The sequence below is a fragment of the Durio zibethinus genome, chromosome 6 (genome assembly GCF_047325235.1).
Source record: "Durio zibethinus cultivar Kanyao isolate XHJ-2024 chromosome 6, ASM4732523v1, whole genome shotgun sequence".
Classification (NCBI taxonomy): domain Eukaryota; kingdom Viridiplantae; phylum Streptophyta; class Magnoliopsida; order Malvales; family Malvaceae; genus Durio; species Durio zibethinus.
This window is the reverse complement of record NC_143167.1, coordinates 25,375,219-25,396,031: the sequence shown is the minus strand read 5'-3', so window position 1 is coordinate 25,396,031 and position 20,813 is coordinate 25,375,219. Positions and strand designations below refer to the sequence as shown.

At 31.6% G+C, this 20,813-nt stretch overlaps 1 protein-coding gene across 9 annotated transcripts; it reads right to left on the bottom strand.

Moving 5' to 3' along the window:
* Positions 1-503: 503 nt before the first annotated feature.
* On the bottom strand, positions 504-5,782 carry LOC111285223 (mannosyltransferase APTG1-like). Of its 9 annotated transcripts, none has more exons than XM_089762377.1 (9): positions 4,700-5,782; positions 4,427-4,548; positions 3,373-3,477; positions 2,981-3,249; positions 2,006-2,046; positions 1,766-1,899; positions 1,457-1,658; positions 1,004-1,253; positions 504-915 (listed from the first exon to the last, which is right to left on the bottom strand). In XM_089762377.1, exons 1-5 carry the CDS (start codon positions 4,743-4,745, stop codon positions 2,007-2,009), a joined length of 582 nt encoding a protein of 193 aa, XP_089618503.1. In that variant the 5' UTR covers positions 4,746-5,782; the 3' UTR covers positions 504-915; positions 1,004-1,253; positions 1,457-1,658; positions 1,766-1,899; position 2,006. The 9 variants fall into 9 exon arrangements, with proteins under 9 accessions (XP_089618503.1, XP_089618502.1, XP_089618498.1 ...); XM_089762376.1 differs by having other exon boundaries at positions 1,004-1,159; XM_089762372.1 differs by having other exon boundaries at positions 1,004-1,159; positions 4,427-4,544.
* Between the last annotated feature and the right edge of the window lie 15,031 nt (positions 5,783-20,813).

Sequence of the window (20,813 nt, the reverse complement as noted above, 5' to 3'; positions counted from 1 at the left end):
TTTATGAAAATCTTTTATGAATACTATGATATGGTAGGATTACTACCAGTATAAATGGGGAAGGACAAATCTATTAACTGCCGTCTCAGAATAAGTTTCAAGAATCAACTTCACCAACTCATGCACCATAATTCATTGATGAAGGATTTTTGCCACTACAAGACAATGACAACCATAAAAATCCAACTCCATGACCCATCTTGGAAAAACCATAAATCTGTTTAAGATCAGATTATCTTTGAAATAAATACAGGTGACATTAATGTGTCCAAAATGTAAATGGTCTAGTTCTAAAAGAACGAGCGGCACTCTGTCCCGACAACATAAGCAGGTACTTCGGGCAGGAAAAACATGATTCGTTATTAAGGACAGTCTTACATATAGAGCATGGTAGTGTATCATCAGCTATCTTTTATCAACCATGCCTTGAAGATATTTCTCAAGTTTGAATTCAATTTTTTCTAAAAAATCAATGAATTACATACATTAGAAAACAAAAGGAGTAAAGAAAACAATGTTCAGCAAGATCAAGGCTAGATTACAAAACTGGTTGTGTTGGAATCTGACTTTTACGTGCCAGTCATAGCATATACAACAACAGATGCTTGAAGATCACTGTCCACCTTGAAGTGAGCATGGAAAAACCTTCTAACCCGCAGAAATCAAGAACAAATTGCTTATTGCAAGAACCACAAGTAGCATCAACAAGAATGGCTTGACAAAGAGATAAAACAAACCGGCATTAGCATGTACCTCTCTAAAAGAATGTGAAACTAGAAAGTTTCTTAATTGCTTTTCCTCTTAATCAAACAATACAATGTGACTAGGTTGAGACAATTTTTGGCAAATTCTACTGTAAAACCAACTGGATCCATCATGAAAAGGTCCGATTTTTCAGGGATTCCCTTCTCTTCACTGCAAGTCATGTGAGAATAGCATAAGAGTTACAAAGCAACAACACCATAAAGAAATATCATGGAAAAAAAGCGTGCCAATGACTAACCTTGGTGAGCAATCTAAAAGCCACATGGGCAGGCTGCGATGCAGAGTGGAATAGTAGTGTGTGGCATTGCAGGGCATTAGGAAAATCATACTTTTCAATTTCTCTTTCACAGCTTCTTTAGATAGTTGGTTCATCACATCCTCAGTTCCTCTCCGTCTTGCAAGTTTGAGATTTGAGCATCATATGAAAGAGAACCAGGAGTAAAATAGAATGTCCAACAAAACAACATAGTGAAGGATCTTTTCTGATTCTATTATTTCATAGTTAGGACAATTATAAAGAAATGAAAAGGAAAACAATGTGAGAAATTTACTTCAATTAATAAAGCAAATATTAGAAACATGCACACAGACACATATGATGGAAATGATCAAGCAAATGAAACTGTTGTAATAAAGAAGAGAAGACAGAAGCTAAGCAACTTTGATTGCATTGAAGAGGAAGTCACTATACCTGATGAACCAAACTCATATAGAGGGCCATTGGAATATTGGGTGCAAGCAAGAAGAAGATAGCAAGTTGCTTTTTCGAAGGACATTTGTTGTAAATGCATGAAGATCTTTTCCCTTCAACATTTGGAGAAACACATTCTTCAAGTGCAGCTAGTGAGTATCCAGAGAATATCAAACTTACGGGAAGCACAGGGACGACAACCCTACAGTTAATAGATGAAGTAGAAGACAGCAGAACAAAAGGTACATAAGGAATTATCAAATGCATGTGGACTCAAAGTACATGATATTATACTTTAGGGAAACTTGCCTGAATTCTTTGTGACCAAGTATGCTGTAAAGTCCTAAAACCCACAGAGTAAGCCCAGAAAGCCTCCAATATTTAGACTTGATAATGCCAGCAACACAAAATGGTAGATAACTGAATAGCATCACTGAAAATGCCTGAGTGAAGTACCAGTGCCACTTGTGAGTTCCATAATAATCTCGGCCAGAAGAAAGAAAATTGAACTTGAGAAAATTAAGCGGTAATAAGATCCAGGAGCCATACATTAGGAGATCCAATAAACACATAAGTCCGAGCACCAAAGTCTTGATAACATAAGGAAAAAAGATTGTAAGATAATCCACAAAGAAGACAGTAAAATAGGAAATGAACTCCAACTGATATCTAAAAACATGTACAATATCTAAGCACTTTGAAGGCGAAATGAACATTGTGCATCCATCCATTTTCATGTGTTGCTCTATCTGTGTATTGCAAGCCTAAGGTACATCCCTAACCACATCTGCTCTAAGCACCAATGGTTACCACCAAAAAAAGTGGACTGCAATTCATGTTTAAAACATGGCATGTCCCATACATGACATAAGATATTGCCTTTGGGGAAAAGAAAAAAACCAAATTTATCTTTCTTATGAAATAAAAATTTTAATTTATACCAAAGGAACAATTCTAACTTTAATCAATTACATCTTCCAATTTTTTAATTCTAAGCTTATTAATGATAATGAATGTAATTATCGAACTAAGGATACTGAGTCATTCAGTAAGAAATTTAGGACTATAGTTGGGTGAAAGGAAATTTTGTTTATTGTTAAATTCATTATTAAAGTTTCATTGTTTATATTGTCTAATCACAAAAACATAATATAGTGACAAAACTCAGCTTATGTGCCAACTCATATAGTATAAATGTTTCACATTATCTCATCCTTTCTCTTTTCTCTTTTCCTACATGATGTGCACAAATGGAAATATTCATTGAAAGGGATTTCATTTGGAAGCTGTACGCTCATGTGGACAACTATAGTCAAGATGACATTAACATTTGTGTTATTCACTTGTTGCACTCACCAGTCATAGCTTCATATTGTACCTAGTAACAAGAATTTCAACCATGACTATGCATAACTTTCTATATTAACAATAAAAGAGATAGAATAGAGAAAAATAGCAGAAGAATTTTAAGCACAAATAGCTACAAAATATTTAAGGGAAAAAGAGGGAGAAAAAAATACCTACCCAATAGGAACCAGCTCCAGAAATATAAATCTCAGCCACTCACAAGTGCCAACATACACCCAAGTAATAGCAATTGTTGGCCGAGTGGTGCAAGCTAATGCAGCTAGAGCCAAACCCCACTTCATTGATTCTGAAGGAACTTTGTTTGAAGAACTTCTCATTGATGGCCAGTCGTAAAGGCCCACAAGAGTAAGAACAGTCTCCAAACTATTTGATAATGTACAATTGAAAAAGAAAAACACAAACCAGTTTGACAATTGAGAAAATAGCTGAAAAAAGGTTAAGTACATCATCCATCATAAAAAAGCTCCAGTGACAATAACAACCAGAAAAATAGCTTAATAGCAAAAGGTAGCAAAAAAACCTCCGAAGAACATATAGCAAAAGGATACTGCCCACTTTGCAACACAATCACCAAACAGGACAAGGGAAAGTTTATACAAGTACAAATTGCCAACTGCAGAAAATATGGGTTGCGGCAAACGCGGGGCCTTCATCTACAAATCAGAGAACAATGGGTATAAGCAAGGTGTCTTTGGCAAACAAAAAATAAGGCACAATTTGTGAACCCAAAGCTTCATTATTTATTGATGTTTTGTTGAGAAAAACAAAATAGATAATACCTTTTTACATAAAACACAAGAATTCAAACATAGCCATTGTCTTATAGATACTTATTAGCAATAGATATGAACATCTGTCAGCAAAGAAATGACAAAAATCATGGTTCTATAAATACAATGTTAAAAATGTAAACACAAAATTCAAAATCCACTTTTCTTTGTAATCTTGCCATGCATACAGTTCAGATGGCACCATCTCAAGGGCTAAATCCACTTATGCCTCAGAGGAATCAAGGTCAAAACCCTGACCAATTGCTGGTCTAGTGAATTCAGGTCGTCCAATAAGGCTATAAAACAATAAAAGCATCCTGCTATCAAATATTTAGTTATTTTCACTTCTCTATCTTAAAGCTCCAAAGAAATCAAAAGCTATTGGTTGTGGAATTTCCTACGAAGATAAGCAAGTACATGTAACTGTCGTAACTAGTAAGACTCTTCACCATCACCATAAAAGGTCAAACTTGATGAATTTTATATGAAAATTTCTTAAGCAAAAATCTCTATCTCACTTTTAATAAAGATTATTTTAGCAGTGAAAATTAAATTAACAACAGTAAATTTAGTAAAAAGTAGTTAGGCACACAAGCCAAACGTTAAAGAAGAATGAAACCACAAAAACTAATGTAATTATATTCATACTATATCCTATTGTTCAAAATGTGAGATATCGATTATTCCATATAGTATATGCCCATGTAGATGTACACAGTGAAAAAAAATGCACAAACACCAACTCACACATGGATTCACAAAGATATCATGCACATAAAAATAGTCATATCTATGCAGGCAGAAATTGAACGAAAACGATATTTATACTTACCATGAACCATGGTGTATCAAGACCCAATAATGTGAGAAGTTTGTAGAAGAGGGCAAACACCATCGGATGCAAGTAGCTTCGAATTCCCTTCTCGCACTCCCATGTCGAAGGACCATACCTATCTATTTCACAAAACAAAACAAAGACATAAAACCCATCATCACTTTTCTACCAGATATCACTAAACAACCATTTCCAACACATTCCAATGCTTGAAAAACTATTTTCAAGAATGATAATTTAGTAACAGTTTTAAAGAGAAATGACAAATACCCAAAGGCGATGCGATGAGCAACTTCAAGGGCTTGCCAGTGTTCATCTGGATTAAAGTAAGTTTGAATCAACAGAGCGTTCAGCATTCGAAAACCCAAACAAATCACCAATACATTCTTTGAATAATCTGAATATTTCTTTTCTTGTTTTTCTTCTTCTTCAGACGGATTTGGGTGCTTATTTGAAGAACCATTCTTTCTCCGTCTCATTCTTTCGTTCTGCAGCTGCGGCTGCGGCTGCGAAAGTTGTACTCTTTCAGAAAATGTTATATTGAATTTTAAAATTTTAAATTGTTGAGTTTTTAGAACAAATAGTACTACTTTTTCCTCAGGCTACCCGATAAAAATTTGACAGCTTTTTGATAAGCTTAGTCAGAAAATAACCCCGTCAAACGTAAACCCTGCATCTAAAACAAACAAAACCCCTCCTCTGTTCTACAGTTAAATCAAAAGAAAAAAAATGTTCATCTTCAAAAAGCCTCATACCCTGCACCAAAAATTGCTCCAAGGCAGGAGGATTGAAAAACGCAAAAGTATCTTTATTGAAGAAATTCAGGAGCAAAATATCATTACAATATCACCCAATCCACGATAGTACTCTACATAAGCCTAGAACCCAAAGCAAAACACCGCAAGATAGACTATAAGTTTCTAAGAGGTAATTTATCATACAACTCTTGAGAATTATTAAGAAAACACGGAAAGAAAATTTCGGGGTGACCCAATTCCATTTCGAAGCAGCAATAAAACCAAACCAAAATCACCCACAACAAGGTTGAGAAAACAGTTTCTTTTTAACACTTTGTAGGGATCAACACAATATCATGAAATGGAAAACTCTGTTCTTCCCTTTGGATCCCCGCTACCAGTAACCGTTCGACATGGACAAGAGCCCTTGCTCCCATCGGATCCCATCTGTTTCTTTCTTTCACCCTAAACTTAACAAAAAAAAAAAAAAAATAGAAGAAGAAGAAGAATATTTGATTTCGATGGTTGAATCTTTCTCTGATGAAAGAAATTGGCCCTTTTAGGTGTAAAAGAGACTGGCGGACCGCAGCTATGGAATGAAGGGGCCTTGAACCCCAGATTTTTAAAATTTTCTAATATTTATGTTACGATAAAATTAAATGGTCTCTAAAAAAAATTATTAATTTATTTAGTTTTATATGCTTTAATAATTTTATTTTATTCATTAAAATAAAGATGCGTTAAAATTACATTATTATTTATCTATTTATTTATTAATAAATCCTTATCTATAAATTTTTAAATTAAAAAATTTATCACAAAGATTAAATCACAGTAATTTAAATTTAATAAAAGCCAAATTAACTCTTTAGTTTCTCAAATAAGATTAAAGGTCTCCAATTAAGTATCTAACATATTTTTCTATGCTTTTTAATTGATTACAATTCCACTTTTTCATATAATTCTTCACTTTTAATTCTACTTTAGATTTTTTTTCTATCATGCAATTTTTTTAACACAAAAATCAATCCTAAACCACTTTATTTTTAAGATTAAAAAAAATCATTACTTTATAATCTTTAAGTTTCAAACTTTATTATTTTAATTATATAGTTTATTTTTCTTGATTTGATAAAAAATATATATTATTTGACAATTAATTTATTTATTTATTTGAAAGAAAATCACTCACAATCATAAAAAAAAGATTCATTATTTTAAATAAAATTATTTATTTAATGTATTATTTTTCTTTATTCATTAATTTATAAATTGATAAAACTTATAATTTTAAAAACATGTATATTTTATTAATATATTTCTTGCATATGTATATATATATATTTATATATTAATAATATAATAAGATATACTTTATAAAAAAAAATTTAGATTTAATATAACATCAATTGACCTCTTCACTATCCACTGAAAAGAGATGAGGATTGAAGCCTTTGCTTGTTTTTTATGCAGAATTTTAAAATGAAGGAAAGTAAAAAGGAGAGAGAAAGAGAGAAAAATTAAGTCTACTTTTTTCTTCGAAAAACTGTGAAAGAAAAAACAAAAGTTTGGCATTTGTCAAACAAGAAATAAGTTTAACCCCTAATCATTTAGTATTAATGTACATGATTTTATTCTCTTTTGTTCTGTATGAATTTTTTGTTCTAACGAAAATGGAAATTTTTTCTTTCCAAATCAAGAGAAAAATAATCTAGCATCTTGAGCACATTTAAAAATGTGTTGACAATTTATGAGCTAAAATATTATATAAATCAAATTTCAAAAATAGATTTAAAACCACAACACTTCATAAGAAGAATTATCATTGATAATTTTTTTAAATTCCATAACTAGCTTTATAAAATTATTATAAATCTGTTAGCTATAATTAAAAATTTTTAATACTAAATAAATATGTATTCAATTTATAGTTATTAGAATCCGATTGAATATTAAATCATTCACAATTTTGAGTCATCGGATTAATAGTTTAACTACCAGTTGTCGTAACGGTTTCGAGATCGTTAGACATAAAAAAGTTTTAAAATCGAAATAAACAGGAAGTCGCCACCAATCTTTTTTAGGGTTTGATTGACCATCCAAAAATTTATTTTTTTAATAAAACTATAAAAACTGGTTTAAAGTTTATTAAAAAGATAAATTTTGATCTATGAAAAATCAGGTTGGGTCCGAGAGTGAGTTACGTGTGGGGAAAGATTAGCACCTCCACAACGCCCATAAATTGGTATCATTTAATTACGCGCTATTTTTAGCGTTGGATAAAAGTGGTTTTAATTTAACACTAATTCTTTTCATTTCGAAAAATAAAATTTTTGCTAAAATTTTTATTTAGAAATATTGAGAAAATCTTTAAGTTAAAGAATTATCTTAAAATTCTCCTAGGCAGAATTTAAAATAACTCTTTTCGCTTAAGATTTAACACAATAATCCTTAAAATGAAATAACAATCTTTATAGAAAAATAATTGTTAATGACTCTCTAACATTTAGACAGAGTACTAAAAATTATTTCTTTCGGAATGTTATTTTTATTTTATTTTATAATATCACAAAAAAAAAATTTTCAAAATGTATTATTCTTTTTTATTATAAAATATTTTATCATCAAATAGTAAATAAAAATTAAAGAGATAATATTGTAGACAATTATCGATGATAACACGTTAACATATGTATGCAAATGAATATCATGTAAAATGAAATGCAATTTAAAAGTTGAATTCTTAAGTATAATGAGACCACCCCGACTCTTCAACATCCAGGCAGAGCTTAAGTGCGACTATTTTATATTTAAGATCCTTATTTACAATTATACTTTTTATTTATTAATCTTATTATTAATGTAAATTAAGAAATTATGTGGAAAGACTTAACGAAGTAAAATTTTCTAAATACATTATCATCTATGCGGCATTCAGGAACAAATTGACTCAAATGAAATTTTCACACATGTCCTTAGGATTTTTAGGATGTTTTGAGTAAGGGCTTTGGTAGAGGTTTTCAAGGTTATGATTTTCAAGATTTTGAAGATTCGAATTTTAAGGATTTGGATTTAAGTTTAGAGGGTTTTAGGGTTTGGTTTTCAGCTATGGAAGGTTTAGGGTTTTGATTTTAGAGTTTGAAGATTTTAGGATTTCGGTTTTAAAATTTGAGGTTTGGGTTTTGATTTAAGGTTTTGGATTTTAAGGGTTTGGATTTTAAGGGTTTTGGACTTTAGGATTTTGGACTTTAAGATTTTGGATTTTAGGGGTTTTAGAAACCTAGGATTTTGAAAATTAAGAATTAGTGTTTAAGGTGTCATTTTTAAGAAAATACGAACATCTCTAAAAATCTCCAACATCTAGGCGAATTTTCGAAGCAAGTTCGATTTTAATGATTTTTGAAAATTAATTAAAATTTTCTTATATATATTTTTTTACGAAAATTTATTAATAATAATTCTTCAATATCTAGGCGAAATTGTTTTATTTAAAAAAATATTTTTTATTTCCTTCAACATTTAGGCAAGAAAAATAATAATAATAATTATTTTTTAGTATTTTTAATAATATTTTTAATTATTACTTGTTTTCAATTTTATTATTATTAAAACAATTAAACACTTATTCTAACAATTTTAAAAATTTATCATGCAAGAATAAAAAAAAAATACTCAAAATAACAAAAATAATAATATAAAAAAATTCAAAAAAATTCAAAAAAAAATTATTTTTACCTGAACCGGACCGGTCAACAATTCGATCAATTACAGTTCGGTTGGATCGAAAAAGGTTCGGTTCAGTGGTGGTTCGGTTGAGCCGACTGAGGCGCGGTTCAAGTCGGTCCAGGGAGCGGTTCGGTTCGATTTGATCAAACCGATTCAAAATTGTTGAGAAGCCGGGGTAGTGGGTCGGTTGCGCGAACCCCAGGTCCGGTCTGGGTCAAAGCGCAGATCCTCCTTGGCCTAAACGACGTCGTTTTGGTTTTCATCGTTTATATAAAATGTTCAAATTTTTTTTCGATTATTTTTCCTTTCTTCTAAAAAAAAGCCTATTTTTTTCCTTCTTCATCAGTCGAACACAATGCCGACTGGCCGCCGTCGCTATCATTCGTCGATCATCGATCACCGTCGTCGGTGGTTGAAAAATTCTCAGAAAACATCAAAATGTTTCTTTCAGCCTCCTGAGTTCAAATTTGAGGTCTTTTTCACCAAAAAGAGTCCCTATTTTCCTAGATTTGCTTTTAAAGTTTCAGTGAGACTTTTTTTTTGTATTCTGACTCTTTTTTATATAAAACTGACCATTTTTTTTCTTCGTGCAGGAAGCTTGGCGCTAGGTTCCTCCCTACGAGGAGGACTGTTTAATTTTTTTTATTATTTTTTTGCCCTTTCGCAGCGTCTCATTCTCTCCGTTTCTCTCTTTCTTCTTTGGTTTGGTTAGGAGCTCTATTTATAGAGCTCCGATCGTGCGTGTTTGAGGGAAGGGCATGGGGCTCAGCATGGGGTGTAAGCACGAGTCCCATGCCTCTTTTATTTTTTTGGCCACATCTGGCAGTGATAGGGTTAGGTGATCAGAGGGGTGGGAGGTAGGGCATGGTAAGAGATGGGTGTAGGGCATGGTGGTAGTGGTGCCGGGGATGGCACCACTGCCATCCTCGATTTTTTTTGTTTTTTGTTCCTTTTTTTGTATTTTGTATTATTTTTGGTATTTTTTTTGTATTTCGTATTTTATATTTAACAATATTTTTATTTTTATTTTTTGGGACAAAATTAATGTCCACAACTGCCCATCTTTGCACATTACTGATAATCAGTAATAGGGCAAAGACAAAGACAACAAGTTTATTCGAAATCCAAACAGATTTTTTTTCTTTTTTTTTTACAGGTCAAGTTAAGTGATAAAGAAAACGACATCGTGTGTTGAAAAATAAAAAATCGATTAAGGCAACATTGAAAGTCGAATAATAAAAAAAGTGATCAGGACGACACTGCGAGTCAAGGAATAACAAGATCAGGATTGAACTTGGATTGAATCACAAGTCAAAAATGAAGAGATTGGGATTAAGTCACGAGTAAGAGAAATACTAAGGATTAGGATTAAATCATAAATCAGAGAATAAAGAGATCGGGATTAAACCGCGAATCAAAAAAGAACGTTAACTTGGATTGAATCGCAAGTAAAAAAAAAAAAGATCAAGAATAAATCACTAGTCAAAGGTTAACAATAACAATTGAGATTAAATTACGATTTTAAATTAAAGAGATCGAGATTGAACCGTAAATCAGAGAATAAAAAGATCGAGATTGAACTGCGAGTTAAAAAATGATGTTAACTTGGATTGAATCACAAGTCAAAAAATAAGAAGACCGAGAATAAACCACGAGTCAGAGGTTAACAACAACAATCGAGATTAAACTGTGATTTTAAATTAAAGAGATCGGGATTGAACCGTGAATCAGAGAATAAAAAAGATCGAGATTAAATCACGAGTCAAAGATTAACAACGACTGGGACTAAACCTCAAGTTAGAAAAATAAAAAATCAATTAGAAGAACACCGCGAATCGAATTTATGCCCGGAGGTCTTAGAAATCATGCCTGGAGGTCTTAAAAATCAAGTTCGGAGGGCTTATAGAATCAACTAGATAACGTCGCCAGTCAAAAATAATGAATCGATCGAGATGACATCGTGAATCGAAATTATGCTCGAAGGTCTTACAGAATTGACTGGGATAACACCACAAGTCGAAAGATAAAGAATCGATCGGGATAACATCGCGAATCAAAATTATGCTCGGAGGTCTTAGAAATCATGCCCGAAAGTCTTACAGAATCATGCCTGAAGGTCTTACAGAATCGACTAAGATAACACCATAAGTTGAAAAATAAAAAATCGATCGGGATAACACCGCGAATCAAATTTATGTCCAAAGGTCTTACAAAATTGATTGGGATAACACCACAAGTCAAAAGATAAAGAATCGATCGAGATAACACCGTGAATTGAATTTATGCCTGGAGGTCTTACAGAATCATGCTCGAAAGTCTTGAAAGTTATGCCCGGAGGTTTTACAAATCTTAAAATCTTTGAATGCTCCTCATAATCAAAGGCAATGAAACTTTAAAAATTTAAAAATCTTTTACTTAAACGTCTTGAAAGTTGTGTGCAGAGGTTTTAGAGATTATCCTCGGAGGTCTTAAAAGTTATGCTCGAAGGTCTTAGAGATTACGCCCGGAAGTCTTACAAATTTCAAAATCTTTGAATGCTCCTCATAATCAGAGGCAATGAAACTTTAAAAATTTGAAAATCTTTTTAAACATGGCTTTCGCTTGATCAGAGATTTTTAAGACTCTAAAGATATTTTATGAGGAAGGTTCCCTCTAAACAGAGGCTTTGAAATCTTGATTGAAATTGGTTCCTCTTAAACAGAGGTTTTAAAATCTTGATTGAGAACAGTTCATCTTAAATAGATACTTTAAAATTTTAAAAACATGCCATTTTTCTTTCTTTTTTTTTGTTTTTAATACTTACAAAGTTGATAAATGCAAACATGATACAAATGTTTATTCTCATCAAATGATACTAATGGAGGTATCAATGCAAATGTCAATGCCAACGTAAGAATGCAAATGCTTGATACATTTGACTTTTTCACAATGCAAATGACAATGTCCTTTTCATGTAGTGCCCCTATAAATACCTTTTCTTAGGATGCAGATGTCATGATGCAAATGTAAATTCTTCTTATGGTGTGAATGCAAATGTCTTATACAAATGCCAATGCAAGTGATGCAAATACGAATGTTTTTCTTGTGATGCAGATGTAAACGATGCAAATATAAATACTCTTCTTATCCTTTTTTTTTTAATTTCTATTTAAATTTTCATTGTTTCATTTTCACCTAAAAAAATGATCTCAGTATTATGTACAAAATACTCAAATAATCTCTGAAAATTTTAAAAGTGATAAAAAATTACCCTACATAAAATATCTTTGCAATTGAATGAAAAAATTTAAAACTCAAGACTTTTAAATCTCTTGAAAATTGATGATTACTATTTGGAAAGCTCATGGGTAAGGTAATTGACAATTTAATTTTTTTCACTGGTGGCATATCTCATGTAAAGCTCGGTGAGGGTTGTAAGGATTTCTCTTGGGCTCACAAAAGAGATAATTTTTTAAAACACTTCTTTTATTGAAAACGCGATACTTCAATGTGAGTCAAAACTAGCCATTACTTTTCAAATAAGATATGAGAAGAAAATAAGGTCGACCCTTTTTTTTTTAAAGAAAGTCTTTAATGGGTACTAGTCCTTCAAAAGGCTTTGTATCGAGATCTTCTATTTCGGATAGAACCTTGAAACTCTAAAATTCATTATGATGCCTCAAAAATGACTTTAGCTCTAAACTGCCCTTTTGCGGTTTTCACCTTAGAGCTATATTTTTTTTTATCAATGAAGAATTCAACAAGTATATACAAATTCAAGGATATTGCTATTCAATCCAAGTATCCACATTTGATCAAAATGAGCTTTTCAGGGTGTGTAATGTAGGCTGAGGTTAAGGGTTCTGAAAGAAAGGATACATAGGCTCAAAATATGTTATTCAGGGTGATTAAGCTAAGGATCCTGATAAGCATTCTCTGACTTTTTTTTTTTACCCCTTTTTTTTTAAACATTTGGCTTTAATTTCAGTAACTTTACTCACCTTTTTTTTTCTTTGAATTCTCATTTTCAAGGTACATATTTTTTTTATTTGATTTTTTTTTTATTCTAATTGAAGCTTCAAATTCTTATCTCTAAGTTTTCTTTGTTTTGCCTTAGAAATACTTAACTTCGTCTTTAGCTATTCACTTTCTTGAATCTTGAAATTTCAATTGAAGTCTTGTTCACTTTTTACCTCAGACTTTCACCTCCGAAGGGCATGTTAGATGCTTTCAATTATCGGATACTTTTGTATCCTAATTTTGCCCTCTAATGTAGAAAATGATCATTGGCTAAGGTTTATTTTAGAATAAAAAATTTAATAGGCTCAAATAGGTAGCAAATAGATAATTTTATGTATGAGAAGGATAGAGAAAGATGGCCATTCATCATTTCAAACATGATCACTTGGCTAGAAAAGCAAATCATTGAAGATGTCCCTTTTTTTTTTTACTTTTTTTTGTTTTTATTTTTTTGTTTTTTTGTTTTTGATGCCCCATCTCTTTTTACTCAATGTTCTAATGACGATCAAGTCTATAGGATCGATCGTATAGTTCAAAAAGGCTCTTTAGGCTCTAAAATTTTTTTGACATTTTCTTGGTGAAAGGAAGAGAAAAGGTATAAAGGTATGAAATAAATTATCTTAGGCAAAAAGGGATTTTTTTTTTCTCAATGTGCCTTAAGACATGGAACAAAGGTTATTTAAGAAAAAGGCTCAAGCATTTTTGTATCCATGGTCATAGCAAAATTTTGACACACATTGAATTATCAATTAAAAATTTGAAAGAGTATCTAATTTTTAAAATTCAAAACAAACTTTCAAAATTAATCTCTTTTGTTCTTTGCCCAAGAAAAGATTATCGACCCTTTAAGGTCTGAACTCAAACTCACATTCCTTAAAAGGTTATGGTTGATGAGTCCAATCATTTAAGTGATTAGAGTCATGAAAGTATTTGAAAAGGTGTGGAAGTATTTGATGAGATTTTCCTAATAGTAATCACCATTTCCCTTAAAAATCTTTCCATCTTTATTACAAAATAAAACTTTTTTTCTCTTTTTTCTTTTTTTTAATTTTTTTTTATTTTTGAAAGTTACTTATGTGGGACTTTTATTCAAATAAATGCATAAAGAGAAAATTTCATGAAAAAGATCCAAAAAATTCTTCCAAAATAAGTTAGATAACTTCTAGAGACATAATGCACATGTCATACATATACAGTAAAAAAAATCATCCTATCCTGATTTTCAAAACTCGAAACCTCTTTTTTCATCTCAACTTCTCACATTTGACAATTGAATAGAGTCAACAACTTTTATTGTTCTATTACCTTTGGAGTCAGAATACCATTCTTGATAAGATCTTCAACCTTTTCTTTCAACTGCCTGTATTTTTCAGTTGAGTGGCCAATTGCCCCCATATGGTAATCACACTTGTTATTGGGATTGTAACTCCTTGTTGATGGATTGGGTGTTGTTTTCAGAGGCACAAGAGTGAGATATCGACTTTTTTATTAGCAAAGGTAAAAGGTGAGAAATAGGGATAGGCAATTTCTTTTAATCATTCCTTAGTCTTTCTCGATTCTTTGTTAGTTGGGTAATGGGTTCAAATGTAGGAACAAGATCATGAATGACCATTTGAGGATGGGAATTTACTGGAAAGCTCAAATGCTAGCTTGGTTGACAAAGATATGAGTTTTGAGATATATGGCTTATGGCAGGGTGATGAGGTTGATAAACAAGATAAAGATCATACAAGATAAAGCTATGAGGTATATGCCCCTCTATTATGACTGCTTGTACCTTTCTTTTATTCTATTTTGATGTACTTTCTTTTTCAACATCTGTCGTATCTTTTAACTTAATCCTGCCACTTTGATTGTATTTTCTACAATTTCACCAAAAATTATCATGTCTGAAAAGTTTTTAGAGATATTTCCAATCATTCTTTCATAATAGGGAGTGTCCAAAGAATTGACAAACAAAACAGTAATTTTTTTCTTTGACAAGGGTGGTTGTACTTGAGTTACTATGTCTCTCCATCTATGTGCATATTCTTTGAATGTTTCAGTTGATCTTTTTTTCATGTTCTGTAATAACAACCTATCTGGCACCCTATCTTCAACATACTTATATTGTATACTAGGAAAGCCCTAGCCAATTCATTCTAAGAGCAAATCTTACTTCGATCTAACTGAGCATACCATCTTGCTGCAAGTCCAGTGAGACTATCTTGAAAGTAATGGATTAATAATTTATCATCATGAGTGTAACCTGTCATCTTTCGATAGTACATGGTAATGTGTATTAAAGGGTATTTCATTCCATTGTACTTCTCAAAATCTGGGGCTTTAAATTTTGATGGAATAACAGGATCGGGTACTAGACTAAGTTCACTGACGCCAACATTCTCGTACACATCATGGCTTTCAATTGCTTTCAATCTCCCTTCCAACAGATCATACTCATCTTTCATCACTATATCTTTTGATGGATCTGATACCCTTTTGAATTTCTTTAATCCTTTATGATCATCCACATTAGGCACAGTAGTAAAATCGTGAGGAGTATGCACAGGATTGATATTTGTCTGAACTTATAGGAACTTGATAAAATGGCCAATATAAGGTTGATGAGTTATTGGAAGTGCTTGTGACACATGGAGATCTTGAACATATGTGAACCCAGATGGATACAATGGTGTCTCGATAGCTATTTCCTCCTTTGTCCTGTGCGTTTCAACAACTTCTTTTCCTTTTGTCAATTTCACTATCATCTGTTTTAATTCTGCCAGTTGTTTATTCATGTTTTGTTGCATTCTCGTAACTATTTCATTGATCTCTCCTTGGGCCTTTTCTACTATGTCCATTCGATTGGCATCTTTATTTTTCATGATTTTGGTACTAACTCGAGTGCTATAGCGTGTAGACTCAACTGACCTCGTTTCTTAGGATAGCTATCATTGCACCTTTTATTAATTATCAGACGTAAAAAATGCACAACATGAATTTTATTATCAAAAATCTTTTGGCTTTGAAGGTTTAACAAAAGCATATTCGCAATCATCATCTTTTGTCTTTAACTAGCATGAAAAATAATGAATTTAAACAGATGATGCATGATATGCAAGCCAAATTTTATTATTATTAAAAGAGAAAAACTCGAGTTTCATCATATATTCTGGCTGGGTTATCTAAAGACATTCTTTTCTCTTTAAAAGTTCGATGAAAGTATATTCACAACCGTCACTCTTTTTCATTGGCTCCAATTATTAAAGGTGGACAGAGGCATCAATTCATAAAAAATCTAGATTAAAAGAAGTTTTCATTCATTCTAAAATTATCAAGTTTACACATCATAAACCATTCTAGGGCTGGAGCCAAAAAGTGCCAGACCTGCTCTCACTTCCCTTTGTCTTACCTAAAAAATAGTTGACTATGATTACTAGAGAGGATAACTCTTTCCTTAAAAGGCTTTTTATTCATCATCCTGACCAACTTTACTGTTACTTGTAGTACTGCCTACCATTTTGACATGAATCAAAGAAAGATTTTTATGAATAACTAGCTTCATCTTGGCATCAAAACTCAGATATATGACTTTCATCAATCCCTGTACCTTATGTTTTAAAGCTATGCAGTCTTTCAAAAAATGACCCACAACATCAAAATGGTATTCACATTGGGCATTTGGGTCATATCATTTGGAAAAAGGTGATTTGCGAGGTTCAACAGAGATGGAGGTAATAAGGTAGTTCCCTATAAGCAGCGGGTATAACTCTGTGTAGGACATGGGTATTAGATCAATAAAAACTTTTTTTTGGTATTATTAGAGTTTTTTTATCCTATGATTGGTTTGTTTTACTGAAAAAGTGCTGGTATAGTTAGTTTCAAGGTGAATTGAAAAACTCTGGATTGAAGATTGGGCTGATAAAGTGGTGATTGGATAGCATGCTGAATAAATGATTGTGAATGTAAGGTGGGGGACGTGAATTCAAGTGTGAAAAATTTAAAAGTTGCATGACACTTGGGGGCTTAATTCTAGGTGCTTGGAAATGAGGTTGGAAGTAGTCATAAGGAAGATTTAGGTACGGGTTACGATTTGAAATAGTTGATGATGGTTGTTTGAAGCCAGGTGACTCCTTATTGGAAATCAAACTTTTGAGCTCAATTATTTGCATGGCTAATTCACCCATTCCTCTCTTGAGTTCGTCCAAACTTCGATCACTGTTCAAATCACCCAATGCCTTAGTTTGTTCTGAAAAAGTACTAGGACTAATAGGAGCCGATTGATCTTGACTTCATGGAATCGAAAGTGACAACGATCCTTGAGGAGGAATAAACTCAACTCCACTACTACCTTTAACCATTTTTATCAAATGAGTCATTTTTCGTTTCATCTCTTGAAGCTCGAGCCATAATTCCTCTTGATTCAATTCCAAAGCACTAATCCTTGCTTCCAATTGATCTCTCATTTTTGCCATTCTAATTTCTACCAAGACAGACATTTTATTTCGAGACTTAGACAAAAAATTCTAGACTATTACCCTTATTAAATGAATATCACAAAAACAAAGACACACAAAGTATGTTTACATGAATACACGCGTATGGTAGGCATGTATCATTTATCAACAAGTGTATAACATGGGATGCATGCACTGTCCATTGATGTGGATGGGATGGAATGCTCATATTATCCTATCATGATGCGCATGGGATGGGATACATGTATTATTTCATCATGATGCATGAAATGCGAAAAATGTAGTAAAATACAAAATTTTTTGTTTTGAGAAGGAAAAATGAAATAAATAAGGCTTGAAAATTAGTCTTTATTCGACCAATAAACAAAGAATTTAAGAAAAATCCTTAATCTTTGAAAATGTTCTTTTGCCTCTTTTTTTTTTTTCAATGATTGACCTAAAATAAATACCACATATTCAAATATAATGCACAAACTCAAAGAATATATATATACAATAAAAATAAAATAAAATAAAATGACTCAAGAATTCAAAACAAATAAGTAAGAAAAATAATATAATAACCATACAACAAAATAATATAACGTATAATGTCCTAATTTTTGGTAATTTTCTAAAAAGGTGGCATGGCTCTATCCTAGGCAGGTTTCCTATGGCTCACGATATGTTGGGTTAGGATTTATATGTCTAAAGGTTCCTAGACTATTCCTCACATCATCACCTATTATAGACTAGTAAGGTTCCCCGATCCTTGCCTATTATGGGTTGTTAATGGAAAGGGTTCAATCTGAATGGAAGTGTTTTGCTAGCAAATGCAGAGGTTATCACCTCACGAGAGCGTAGCTACTTCACTTTCTCCTAAAAAGGGTAGAGCCCAGATATAGAGCTCATGCATGTAAGCGAATATGCAAAGTGTGTGTAAAGCAATGTATTAATCCAAATAAATAAATCAAAATAACAAAATCAAAATAACAACTAACATGCAATTTATTCTGTTTATTAACTTGTATATATATATTATTTTGAAAAATTAAAAGAAAGGGAATTAAACTAAATATTAAATAAAACCAATTAAATCCAGCCATTGTTAATAGTGTATAATTAAAATTTTGGCCTGACTCTCACCTTTTTCCAGTGGAGTCGTCAAGCTGTCGTAACGATTTCAGGACCGTCAGACGTAAAAGAGTTTTAAAATCGAAATAAATAGGGAGTCGTCACCAATCTTTTTTAAGGTGTAATTAGCTACTCAAAAGTTTATCTTTTTAATAAAACTATAAAAACGAGTTTAAAGTTTATCAAAAAGAAAAATTTTGATCTACGAAAAATCAGATTAGGTCCAAGAGTCGGTTATGTGTGGGGAAGGATTAGCACCCCCACAATGCTCATAAATTGGTACCATTTAATTACGTGTTATTTTTGGCGTTGGATAAAAGTGGTTTTAATTTAACACTAATTCCCTTCATTTGGAAAAATAAAATTTTTGCTAAAATTTTTATTTAGAAAATTGAGAAAATCTTTAAGTTAAAGAATTATCTTAAAATTCTTCAACATCTAGGCAGAATTTAAAATAACTCATTTCGCTTAAGATTTAACACAATAATCCTTAAAATGACATAACAATCTTTATAGAAAATAATTGTTAGTGACTCTCCAACATCTAGGCAAAGTACCAAGAATTATTTCTTTCGAAATGTTATTTTTATTTTATTTTATAATATCACAAAAAAAATTTTCAAAATGTATTATTCTTTTTTATTATAAAATATTTTATCATCAAATAGTAAATAAAAATTAAAGAGATAATATTGTAAACAATTATCGATGATAACATGTTAACGTATGTATGCTAATGAATGTCATGTAAAACGAAATGCAATTTAAAAGTTAGATTATTAAGTATAATGAGACCACCCCAACTCTCCAACATCTAGGCAGAGTTTAGGTGCGACTGTTTATATTTAAGATCCCTATTTACTATTATACTTTTATTCATTAATCTTATTATTAATGCGAATTAAAAAATCGTGTGAAAAGACTTAACGAAGTAAAATTTTCTAAATACTCCATCATCTAGGCGGCATTCGGGAACAAATTGCTTCAAATGAAATTTTCACACGTATCTTTAGGATTTTTAGGATGTTTTAAGTAAGGGCTTGGGTAGAAGTTTTCAAGGTTAGGGTTTCAAGATTTTGAAGATTCGGATTTTAAGGGTTTGGATTTAAGTTTTGAGGGTTTTAGGGTTTGGTTTTAAGCTATGGAAGGTTTAGGGTTTTGATTTTAGAGTTTGAACATTTTAGGGTTTCAGTTTTAAAATTTGAGGTTTGGGGTTTTGATTTAAGGGTTTGGATTTTAAGGGTTTAGATTTTAGGGGTTTCAAATTTTAGGGGTTTTAGACTTTAGGATTTTGGACTTTAAGATTTTGGATTTTAGGGGTTTTAGAAACCTAGGATTTTGAAAATTAAGAATTAGTGTTTAAGGTTTCGTTTTTAAGAAAATATGAAGATCTCTAAAAATTCTCAACATCTAGGTGAATTTTCAAAGCAAGTTCGATTTTAATGATTTTTAAAAATTAATTAAAAATTTCTTATATATATTTTTTACAAAAATTTATTAATAATAATTTTTCAACATTTAGGCGAAATTGTTTTATTTAAAAAAATATTTTTTATTCTCTCCAACATTTAGGCAAGGAAAATAATAATAATTATTATTTTTTAGTATTTTTAATAATATTTTTAATTATTACTTGTTTTCAATTTTATTATTATTAAAACAATTAAACACTTATTTTAACAAATTTAGAAATTTATCATGCAAGAATAAAAAAATACTTAAAATAACAAAAATAATAATATAAAAAAAATTTTAAAAATTCAAAAAAAAAATTTTTTTACCTGAACCGGATCAGTCAACGGTCCAGTCAATGGCGGTTTGGTTGGACTGAAAAAGGTTCGCTTCAGCTGTGGTTCGGTTGAACCGGCTAAGGCGAGGTCCTGATCGATCCAAGGAACGACTCGGTCTGGTCTAATCAAACCGATTCAGAGCCGCTGAGAAGCCGAGTTAGTGGGTCTGTTACGCGGACCACGGGTTAGGTCCGAGTCAACGCACAGATCCTCTTTGACCTAAACGACGTCGTTTTGGCGTTTATCGAAACGACGTCGTTTTGGTTTTCACCGTTTATATAAAAGGTTCAAATTTTTTTCGGTTATTTTTCCTTTCTTCTAAAAAAAAACCTATTTTTTTCTTCTTCTTCAGCCGAACGCAGTGCCAACCGGCCACCGTTGTCGTCGTTTGCCAGTCACCGGTCGCCGTCGTCGGTGGTCAAAAAATTTTCAGAAAACACCAAAATGTTTCTCTTGACCTCCTGAGTTTAGATCCGAGATCCTTTTCATAAAAAAAAGTCTCCACTTCCCTAGATCTGCTTTCAAAGTTTCGGTGAGACTTTTTTTTTTTGTATTCTGA